The 12,174-nt window shown below is 34.6% G+C and overlaps 1 protein-coding gene across 2 annotated transcripts; it reads left to right on the plus strand.

The window, feature by feature from the left end:
• Positions 1 to 417: 417 nt before the first annotated feature.
• LOC140887705 (fanconi-associated nuclease 1 homolog) lies at positions 418 to 9,392 on the plus strand. 2 transcript variants are annotated; one of them, XM_073295140.1, is made up of 15 exons: positions 418 to 567; positions 652 to 763; positions 969 to 1,474; positions 1,561 to 1,665; positions 2,356 to 2,629; positions 2,721 to 2,783; positions 3,854 to 3,928; positions 4,031 to 4,149; positions 5,629 to 5,699; positions 5,767 to 5,854; positions 6,666 to 6,806; positions 6,873 to 7,096; positions 7,970 to 8,243; positions 8,374 to 8,607; positions 8,719 to 9,392. In XM_073295140.1, the coding sequence occupies exons 1-15, from the start codon at positions 457 to 459 to the stop codon at positions 9,160 to 9,162; spliced, it is 2,841 nt and encodes a 946-aa protein (XP_073151241.1). In that variant the 5' UTR covers positions 418 to 456; the 3' UTR covers positions 9,163 to 9,392. The 2 variants fall into 2 exon arrangements, with proteins under 2 accessions (XP_073151241.1, XP_073151250.1); XM_073295149.1 differs by having other exon boundaries at positions 2,356 to 2,617.
• Positions 9,393 to 12,174: the final 2,782 nt, after the last annotated feature.

Here is a 12,174-nt window from a genome sequence, read left to right on the forward strand (position 1 = left end):
AATATGACCCTTGAGACCGTCTGTGACGCCCGGGGCTGAGGAGGCAGGGAGTGATCGCCGGTGCCAAGAGGTTGCACGGACAATGAGCGGCTCCTGGTAGGCTTCTAGGCGGAGGGAGACATGAATGAACCGATCTCGTGCCGGAATGAGAGGGGATTCTGAGACTGTGTACGTATGGGACTACATAGTTGAGGAGGGCTTAAAAGATTTCATATGTACTATTCATATCAAGAAGATGCATCTTCTTTTCGGAAGCTCATCACATAAGAACTCCACCGTCTCAACCATCTCACAAGAGTGTTACTCAAAAAACAAAATAAATTATTTACTGTCGTTTATTTTATTATTTTCATAAATGGGAAAGTTAAAAAAAAAAAACTCATAAATGGGGACTGCGTACGGTATTAGCTTGGGAGGGAAGCCTTGGCCGCCAATCCCGAACAAAGAAGAGAAAACATGCTGAGGGGCCGCGAAAGCTTGGTCCGGTTGATCGGGAGACGACGCCGTTTCCTACCCAACCGTCGCACCATTCTCTCTTCATCTTCGCTGTCTTCATCTCACATTGCGGTATTCTGCTCATTTTTGAATTCTTGCTTTTTCATTAAATTTATGACAATATTGTGTTCTTCACTTTTCCATTTGTGCTAACAGGATGAAAAGCACAAGAAGGATGCGGTCGGAGAAAGTTCTGATTCTGCCAAATGTCCGGTCTGTGGAAACCAGTTTCCTGCTCAAGACAACGCCAGTATCAATTCCCATCTAGGTTAGATGCGCGCGCGTTCTTCCATTTGTCTTATTATTTTATTTTTTTGGCTTGACATTTTTGGATTAATTGATGAATATTGTTAATTATCATTCCGTGATCTGGGGATGCCATAGTTGCATTTTTGTGCAATGCAGTATCACAAGCGCTTTTATTTGTTTAGATTTCAATTTAAAGATGCTAATTGTCTGTTTTATGGTTTCAGATGAGTGCGTTGCTAAAGGAGGGAGTAAACGCAAACTGAACCAGCTTACTCTTCTTCAGTTGAACTTCTCTAGGTCAAAAGTTAAAGTTCACGACCTTCATCTGGGTGAAACGGGACGAAACCTTGATCAAAGTAATCCCATTGCCGCTAGCTTTTGCGATATAATACATGACACGAATGAGTCAGATAGTTCTAAAGGGTGTGAAAATGAGAAAGAAGAGTCAAATTATGGTTTCCTTGCTTTGAGGAACAATCCGATTGCAAGTTCTATTGAAAATCTGTTTCCTAATGAACCTGTCAATGAGGAGCTTGTGTCACCATCATTGATTTCAAAAAGGGCTAAATATGTGCTGGAGGATTGTCTGGATGATTTCGACATATCGAAGGTTTTCATTCCAACTTTCATTGTTGGGCGCAGGTATGGTCGAAGAGAGGAGCTAGATCCTGAATCAAGGATATGTCTCTCTAGAGATCCTAATAACGTTAAGGATCCAAACGCTATTAAGGTTCAGCTTTCCTTTCCTCCTTTGTGCTTATTTTGATTTACACTGAATTCTTTATTCATGCAAGTGTTATATCCCCCTTTGACCAGGTAATTTGTGCAGATTTTGATGACAATAATGTGCTAGGTTATTTACCTCGAGAGTTGGCTCAGTATCTGTCTACTTTGATAGACATGTTCGACTTGACGTTCGAGGTACTGGGACTATGTTCTTGGTATATATAGTTTGAATATCGGAATCGAATTTTCTTCGTGTCATAGACGAATTTTATCTGAATAATAAATGCGGGGATATTGCAAGGTGCTAAAGTGACTTTTTCTGTTGCCATTAAAGATAATGCAACTTGAATATCCACCAAATCCTTCTCTGACAAATGCACCAATGACTTTCTGATATTCTCCTCTTTCAAACGTCATCGAATCATTTGTTCTCAGAAGATTATTATTGAAGATTACTTCTTTTCTGTGATTTTTTGAGAATCTCATTCACAGAAACAATCTCGTGGTTCTGTCAATGGTATACCGATCATATTTCACATGTGAAAATAGATTTATTTGTTGGTTTTTTTAATTATATCAATCTTCCCTCTGGCCCAATCTCTGTGGAGTAATTTTTTGCTTTTCACGCAGTATAATCTTTATTCTGTAGTAAAAGTGTTGAGATTAGGCATATAATATATTATATACTAGTTTCCTATCAAAAAAAAAAGATTAGGCACACACCCCGTTACACTTGTTGATTTTTATATTTCTCAGATATTTTATATTAGGCACACACCCGTTACACTTGTTGATTTTTATATTTCTCAGATATTTTTCTTGCTTGAAACATTATCTTCCGTGATTGTTGGTGTTCAATAGATGTACTCTTGTGTATTTTTCCAGGGAAATATAACATCTGTTCCAAAAGATTATCGAGCTGCTGTTCCTATTCAAATTGTGTGCAAAAATGTGGACTTACGTGATAAAAAATATTGTGACAATGTTCAAGATTTTAAGACTTTATGGAGTCATGTTTTAAATGTTGAACTTGCCAAGACTAATCGCTCTGGGATGATCAGATATCAGCAAAATATGGTGCTGATTATACTAGAGGTTTTAAAGAGCAGCGCACATGTTTTCACCATCACTGAGAAGTCTTTCTTGGGTACTATTTTTGGTACTTGATGAAATTGAAGACTCTATTCCATTCTCTATTTAGTCAAATCTGAAATGATTATAATGTGGTCTATGCATTCTTTCTCTTGCAGAATCATTTATATCACTTTCAGATGATAGCCAGAGACTATTTGCTCGGCTTTACGCACGGAAAGGTTTTACACGACCAATTGTTTATTGTCCATTATATTTTTAGGCTTTGTGCGACCGATGCCGTGAATTTTTTCTATATAGTAAGTAGATAACAAGTTTGTACGAATTCTTTTTCCAATTGTCTATTCCAAAGAGAATCAACTTGATATGTTCATGACATGTGAGCTATGGATGATCGTGAATTTATCGTGGCACTTTGTTAATCGTCAAGTATATTAAATTCAATTTTTTAGTAATTTTATTTCTTGACTTGGAAATATTATTTGATTTTGTTGTCCAACAAAGCTGTAACGTGTCCTCTAAAATAAAGCTAAAAAGTATTCATCCTGATGACTTGGAGGCTTTATGTAGTTACTACAGCCTTGGATATTTCTGGACTGTTGATGGATTCAAAGTGAGAGGGAATACTGTCCATGTTAGAATTGTTATTTGTTTAAAAAGAAATGTGAAACTTAAAACTTACATTTACCCTCTTTGACTTCATTTCCTGCTATCCTCATCCTTCTGAAAGAAAGATTGATCGTGTGTGGGGCGTGATTCTTGTTGTTTTCACAATTATTTACTTATGATTGGAGTGAATCTCATGTAATGGTTGAATTTGTTAGCATGTGACTCTAGCATAGATATTTAGACATTAGAAGCTGACATGGTTACATGACTATTCAGTTTGCTCTGCAAAACTTGTCTCTTCAGTTTATCATCCTACTGGTAAAAGAAAACAGAAATTTTCAATTGTTATTGAAGTTGGAAACTATTTAAAGTGAAGTTCCTTGTTTCACGTGCACTCTAAAAAACTGAGTTTGAAAGAGTCCTTTCTGTGTGCTGAAGACGTATGAAAAGTCCATTAATTGGCTGTGTTCAAGATTTACGTATAGATTATTGTTATTTTATTGTGAAGCTGCAAAATCAATAATAAAATATAATGTTCCAAAATTTTGACATGCCTGTTTTCTAATGACACACAATCGCTTAAGGGGCATGTTTAATGTTCTACTGTTGCTGTTTTGGAGGTCTTTTAAGTTATGCAAATAAAATCTTATTGTTCGAGAAATTGTTGGTTTTCTTCTCTCAGGGCCATGGTTTCGGATGTCAAATGTCTCATACCCTGAGATAGCAGATTTGACTGAGGCAATAAAGGGTCTCTCAGGTGAAAATATCTTTAATTGAGTGGAACACCTAATTTTAGACATGCATTCTTAATGAAGTTGAGTAAAGTTTGAAAAGGTTTATTGGTGTTGGGCTAATAAAGAGGCAGGATACATCTGTGTCTTTCCATCGAAGAATGAAGTAGATGACGATGACTTAAAGGAGGTCTTGAATGTACTTTACACAGATGAGTTACGGGAGGCCTTGAACATGCTTAACAAGGTTGGTTCCTAAAGTGTTCTATGCAGTTTATATGTGTGCAGTCATTTGCATAGTTTTAGCCAGACATTGAGTCATTGATTTGATATTTTGATTCATCTACCAATCCCGATGCTTGAACTGGATCTATGAAGTATATGTGAAAAAACAGTACCTATATACATATTGTGTTTGGAAATGGTTAAGTGGTAATCTCAATCCTGCTATCAATCAACATTATGAGAAATATTACTTGCATGACTATCTGTTAGTAGTTTTCTCTTCTCTTCACATCCCAAAGGAAGTGATCTGTCAGTTTCTGGTTGAAAATGGGTGTAGGTTGTGTATTTTAGATACCAACTTTGAACCTTATCGGTGTATTAGACGCTTGGCTCATTGATTTTTTTTTTTTGAAATTCTTGGAATATTTGAATCTAATGTAGACAGTGGGCTTAATAAATTGAACAATGTCCTTATGAATACTTCAATTTCGACGATCTTCGATTATTTCTTTTACAGAAGATACCTCATTTACTAAATTCGGGAAAACTTTTCTGCCCAAAGAATTGGAGCATAATGGATGGGTCACTCTAGATTTGTTGACTCCATGGTTTATGCTCCTAAAGTTAGTATTGGCTTCTGATGACTACACAGAAGGAGACTTACTGTGTGGACAGATACGGGCCACATATTATGTACCATGTTATGATTTAGTCAAGGTCACAAACAGAAGTATTTATAGTTCTGCAATAAAGCATTTATATGAAGCCACTTTGTGGCACTCTAGGCAGTCCTAATTAGCATCCATTGAATAACTTTTCTTGTTATCGATATGTTTGGTTGAGTTCGTCGTTGAATGGCTGGTGTTGTTTGCCTTATCCTTTCTTCATTCAATGCACAACTCTCCATTATGAATTGCATTGCTAAAATGACTGGTTGTAAATGGTAAATTGCAGCATTTCTCTGTTAATAGTGCGGCACCAGGCACTTCTTGCTATTTGTAGAGAGTCAGATTTATTGTTTTCAGCATACCAAGTTGTGGTGATATCATGCTTGGATACACTTGGCAACTTGTGCACTTTGTATTATCATTTAACAGTTTGAAGAGATATAATCTATACATAAGAAAACAAAGCGCATCTTTCTCATGACATATGAAGCATCAATTTCATGCTCGCAGTCTTATGGAAAAGTGGTGACACCCAGTATTACCCTGGGTTTAGCTGCTATATGTTTTTCTAATTATAGCTTGCCCTTGCCCATATTCTCAAACTTCTTAAATTTTGAATGAAAGAAATTCTATCTTGTTTAATTGACATCTTAGTCATCTGCGAGATTCATCGTGATTTCCCTTCATTCTCTTAAACTTTATATCTGTGGAGATAATATATCACTGATACCTGTTTCAATAAAACATCAGCGATTTGGAGTTTATGTCTACAGTTCTCAACCCTTCATGTTTGCTGATAAATTTATGATTCTTTTTACTCTATCAATATTCAGAAACGCAGTCAAGGTACAAGAAAGCAAGAGATGATCGATTTGCTTCTATCTTCATGCAGGGTTGGCCTATGGTACGGGAATTTATTCATCATAGCTAGGTGTATTTCTGATCTAACTGGCCTTCAATGTCTCATGCAGCACCAAGCTCCAAACTTTTGTTTTGGAAAGAACTGGTGCTTGTGTTCGAATATCACCATTAGCTGAATCTTTGATATGGCGGATTGAGGTAATTTTCTTGCATTTTCTTTAAGTTGGTTGGTTGATGTTGGGTGTTCTTCCCCCTTGCCTATGTACCTCCATCCGTTTATGCAGCTGGTTAAAGGGTCTCTTGTAATATAACTTTGTCTTTGTTTATTTTAGACACTCTGTTTCCAACACATTAATTGAGGAAATGAAGTTAATTGACCATGAAACCTAAGAGCAAAACTAGATAAATTTGGGTCAATGAAATGTGTCATAACCAAGGGCTTGAATTATATTACTACATGCCAGGTCTTTCACAAGTTTTGATAAGGCAATATGTGAAAGCCTATAGATAGAGTTTCATTTATTATTAAACGGCTGTTCTTGTACATATTTCTGAAAAAGCATTTGTAAAAGTTAAAAAGTGATATTTAACATTTTTCAAGGATCACTAAAAATCCAGTTCGTAATCAAGAATAGCGACCAGAAATTAGTTGCTGCACTTAATTCATTCAGGAAACTAAATTGCATCTTCTTCTGTTTGCTTTTTATTTTTTCAGGTCACACTTTTGGGCCCTCCAATTTTATTTTTGTTGCATTTTACTATGCGACCCTTTTTATAGATGTTTGGTCCTGTTGTTAACATTGTAGACCTCTCCTGTAAGGGTGGGATAAATGGGTCCACACTCCTCACAACCTTGGGACATTTTATTTTGGACATAGGTCCACTCTTCTCACATCCTTTTTTCAACCTTGGGAAATTTCGTTTTTGGACATAGGTTCACTCGTCACATCCTTTTTTTGTTTTCCTCTTTTGGTTCCATTATTGATTTATTTATTTTTACTTAGCACAGAGGCTTTTCTTCCTTAATGGAGAGCAGGATCTGTCAACTTTTTTACTTGTGGATTTGGGCATTGTGAAGTATCCTGCTTACAACTGTATAATCACTGAACAGATATTTTCAAATGGGAGTGACTTGCTTTCTTTTGAAAAGGTACACCTGAATTATTGTCAGCATAATTTTTATCTCTCTTTCTGATTGCAAGTATAATGATTGCAGTCTGTCGAAGTTGCACAAATCATGGTTGAGGGTATTGACGAGAGCAACAGTGAGCTGGTTTTGAGATGCATAGAGATTTCTGTTTCAAACTTGATGGTTTCTTTTGAAGAAGGCAAATATTCAAGTGAGAAATCAATGGCATCTTTCATATCACGCTTTTCAGCCTCATGGACCTACTCTAAGGTGGTCTTACTGGGTGTCTCCTTTCTTGAGCGTGAAAAGAGGTAAGGTGTTTAGAAGTTCATGTTTTGATAATCTACGTGAATGATGTGATCTGATTTCATCCTCGTTTCTACAAGTTAATTGGTCCAACCGTAAAACAAGACAGTTAAGGGATTCAACAGCAAATTTGGAGAAACTCAAACCACAATTCTAGCATTTGTTCAATGTTTTGAGCGTAGTAAACTAGTGAGTGACACATGTTTGCCAAAGCAACTCCATAATTATGAAGTTTCATTATTGCATACATGGCCACCATATTGAATTGGTTTATCTTAGCAGAGATGAACAGAAAGCAGATGGTAGGTTGGTTGACTTCAGTTGTCTTTTTAAACATTGGCTCCTGACTACAGCACTGGTCCTGAGGTTTGGTTATAATTATGATGCTCATGTCCGGAATGGATGTTAAAACTTAAAAAAACCAAGGATTTAATTGTACTCGTAGATTATCAAACCATGGACTTCTAAATTTTGGGATAAGATGAGGAATATGCCAAAAAGCTGATCATAAAGTGAAATTGATTTGCAATTCTGTATCTACCACTTTTAATCCTGTGGCTTTTCATGTCAGAATTCTAAAGCTAGAATCTTGCAGGGGGAGTTGGAATCGAGACTCATACTACTCCCAAATATTTATATGAAAATTGTGCTGTTACTTTGTATCTGGACGAGGCATTTCTCAAACTTATAAAATCACTCTGACAAGATACAGTGAAAGGCGATCCCAAACAACTTTCAGATTTTAGCTTTACTCCATTCTCACATACTTTTTATTGTGTGACACTGTGATGTGTCTTCATTTGTTTTGAAGAAAATTTTTTGGTTCTCTCGTGCAGCTTTGCAAGCTGCATATTACAATTAGCAAATTTCTTTTATAGGTATAGTGATGCCATCAATTTACTCAAACGGCTGCTAAATACGTTCATTTCTGACGGAAGACGGGGCTACTGGATTCTAAGGCTTTCTGTTAATTTGGAACATTTGGGATGTTTGGAAGAGAGTTTACAAACTGCAGAAGATGGTTTACTTGATTCATGGGTTCGTGCAGGTTCAAGAGTAGCCCTGCAAAGGCGGGTATTGCGGTTAGGGAAACCACCCAGGCGCTGGAAAATTCCTAGTTATTCGAGTTCAATTAAGAGGAAGATTTTCGAGGTAAATGCATTTTAAATTCCAAAGGTCTAGCTATTTTATTTTTAGTGATACACCAATACCATGTTATTTTCCTGGATTAATTAGATATTTATTGTCTCAATAATTTATTATAAGTGCAATGCCTATGTAGGTTCATATTCAAGGAAAACCGTTAAATTGTAAAGCAGGGATGAGGAGCATATTTTATAGCGAAGATGGAGAGCAATGTGGAGTCGAACAGCTTGCTTTAGAGTATTATGCTGGGGAAGGTGGTGGTTGGCATGGCGTTCATACAGAGAGTGGCATTTGGCTAACCATTTTCGGGATCTTACTGTGGGATATTATTTTTTCTGATGTACCAAATGTCTTCCGCACCAAATTTCAGGTTCACAGAATAATCAACTTAAAACTGCGTGATGGCTTCTGGGGACTGCTCTCCCCGTCTCCAGACCTCTTTGTCGAACATACGGAGACACTAAATCTTGCTCTTTTGCAGACTGCACCTTTGGATCTGGAGTCCGACAGCTTCTACGAAGTTAGAAAGAGCCTCATAGAAGAACTCCTGGACAAAATACGGGAGGGCATGGCAGAAGAGATACTCATCACATCATGGGAAGCACACTTTGGAACAGCCTGTCGAGGAGTTAACTGGGATAAGCATTCACTATCCGATCTTCGAGCAGCTGTTACATGCATTGGCGGCGTCTCTCTTGCCTCAATCTGCCGGCATTTGGCCCAAGATTACCGCAGCTGGTCTAGTGGCATGCCTGATTTGTTGCTATGGCGCCTCCATGACTGTTACAGAGGTGAAGCAAAGCTCGTGGAAGTCAAGGGCCCCAACGATCGACTTTCGGAACAGCAGCGGGCATGGCTGCTAGTTCTAATAGAATGTGGCTTCAATGTCGAGGTTTGCAAGATAACTCCGGCCCCGAAACCGTGAATGTTGTGACATTCACACTCTTTACCACCACAGTGGTGGTGCATTTTATTGGTTCTCTTCATTGGAATGGAGTGACCGAGCCAAAAAAACCTTTGTAAGAAAATTCAATATATTTAACACTAAATAGAAAATTCAAGAGGAATGACAGCGATTGTACCTCAGTGGGAAGGTTCAATACATGTAAAACTCGATACAAAAATTTAAGAGGAATGAGAGCAATAAATTGAGTTCTGAAGAGAATCGTGATTACTTGTTCGATCATCTCAAACGTTATCGAATCCTTATTTTATCTTCAATTTCATTAACTTTACGAAACTTTCATAGTTACGATTTGATATGCATTTTGATGGCATAAAGTTGATATTAATTTCGAAAATAACTATTGGGGTTTCCGAAAGAGAAATCTCGATTTAAAATATAATCCCCTCTTTGTTTATTACATAGCTGGAAGACGAAGCTACTAGACAACAAAAATGATATCTCAGTGGCATAGTCTATATTGCTTACTGTTACATCCTGCACATACCATTTAAATAGACATGAATTTCAACCGACCAAATATTTATCTAAATATATTTTAGGATAACAAAATTAATATTTCAATCATCATAAATAAGAACGTTGACTCGTTACAATGTCATCGGAAAGTCGCGTCTCTTTGTCACTTCTGTACAATTATACATGTCCATGTGATTTCATCCACCTCCACAATATTTTAGCCTCTCGCTCGAATAATTTATCTTCGAATAAATACAGATATATGTTTTTTTTTTTTGTAAAAAAAGAATTACGAAAAATATGCATCTATTTTACGTATAATATAATATAATATAGTACTATTTGCATAAAAAGTATTATTTTGGAAAATGGGTCGTCTGTCCTGTTTCGTAAAATGGGATGTCTCTTTGTCTAGGGATCAGCATTCTCCATCTTGATCTTGGCATAGAACTGAATGGTCGTCGCATAACATCAGAGTTAATTGCAACAGAAATTTTGGGATTGTTAAACTTTTTCATAAAAAAATGATTTATCAACTCTTCTTATTCTTAAATATTGAGTACAAATATCTTGATATTTTTAAATTTTGAGCATACTATATTTTTATTTGTATGTATTTTCAGAGGTATGTGTGCTCGAATTTAGAAATCTTGAGATTTTATAAGAGTGATGTATGTAATTAACCTTAATATTAAATCCTATTTTTTGTGTAAAATATACCTTAACATATATGCTCCTGAAAATACAAAATAAAGTTTGGTTTAAATGAAAAGATACTCTCATTATATCCTACGAAGGTTTAAAAGACACATTAATTTTGTCCCTAAACTTTTTACCACGGAATTTGAGATGTGATTTTACATTTTGGATTTTATTTGTAGCGTGGCAAATTTTTATTGGTTAAAATTAATAGGCCTCACGTGGGACCCATTGATTTTAACCAATCATGGGGTTACACCGGGCGGCATGAACAAAACCCGAATTGAGATCGAATTCTCCATCAAAATTTATTTTATATATGATTTAAAAGTACGTATCTTTGATTTTGTAGCCTAATTACTTCTACAATTTCTTGAAGAATGATTCCAAGTTCCATATTATTTATATAAATGAAAGATATATATAATTTTGTTACCGTTAATTCTGATTGTGCAGGTTCTTGGAATTTTGATTAATGCACCTACATGCATGTGCATGGATGCTCATAATTGAGAAATCACATGGATTTAACGAAGACTAAATGTCCACTAAACTATAATATTGATATATTTATACCGCAAATAATCCCAAATAATATGGTTATTTTTGTGGAAGTGATATGTTTATTTTCTAAAACATGATTTATTCATCTACATAATATAGGTTTACTTCAAATCTTACTTTTAAAAAGAATATTCTTAGAATATTCCTTTCACTTTACTTTTTTATTTTTTTTATTATTTATAAAAATATATTTATAAATTTGCATTAATTAATTATATTACATTTAATTTTTATAATATCAATCATATAATTTGTATTAATTATTTACATTATTTAATTATTTTAATAAGTAATAAATATATTTTAATTATTATAATACAAACTAAAATATTTTTAAATAATAACTTATTTACAATTCATTATTAATATTTAAAAATTACTTTTAAATTATTATTCTTACATTTATTAATTTAATTATTTTATTTTATTATATAAATAATAAATAAAAAAACAATAAAAAATAAAAAAAAAATTAAAAGCCCCATGCATCAAATTTGACGCAGGAATAAAAATCATGGGACGCTATAACGCTACTTCAAAGTAGCGTCCCTGGATTGGAGACCCTTTCCTGCATGAGAAACGCTATTCTCATGTAAGGTTGGATTGGAGATGACCTAAATAACTAGATTCATATTAAATACTGTATTATCAAGTGTTTGTTATTTTATCGAAAATTATAAATGATTTTAACGATGCTACTCAGATTTTAAATCTTGCGACATATCAAATATTATGTTTTGATCGTTTATCCGTTTATCTTTATCTTGTATAGACATTTATTGTTATCAACAAATTAAATATATAATACTGGTTATGATTAAATTTTGATGTGAATTTATTTTAATTTAATTGTACTATTCGAGATATTTTTCTACCATATAAAATGGTGACGGTTGTTATTTAATATAGAACTAAGAGTTCAGGAGTATGGACTTTTTCCCCTTCTGCATTAAGGTGCTACGCCAGAAACATGTCGACTTGATTTTATAAATCTTTTGTTTCTCTTATTAATTTTTAAAATAAATTGTAAATGAAAAACACTTTTAATAATAATAATTTTTCAATACTCCAAATCGCTCAAATTTAAATTAATAAAAGGATATGTTTGCAAAACACAAATTTAACGTGTTAGAAGACAAAAAAAAAAAAAAACAAACAAACACGACAATTTAGAGGATTAAATTAGTTTTGTTTTTTTTTTACATATAAGAATTATTAATAAGAAAAATTATGACAAAAATACCAAATTAT

This window comes from Henckelia pumila, chromosome 1 (genome assembly GCF_033568475.1).
Source record: "Henckelia pumila isolate YLH828 chromosome 1, ASM3356847v2, whole genome shotgun sequence".
NCBI classification, from domain to species: domain Eukaryota; kingdom Viridiplantae; phylum Streptophyta; class Magnoliopsida; order Lamiales; family Gesneriaceae; genus Henckelia; species Henckelia pumila.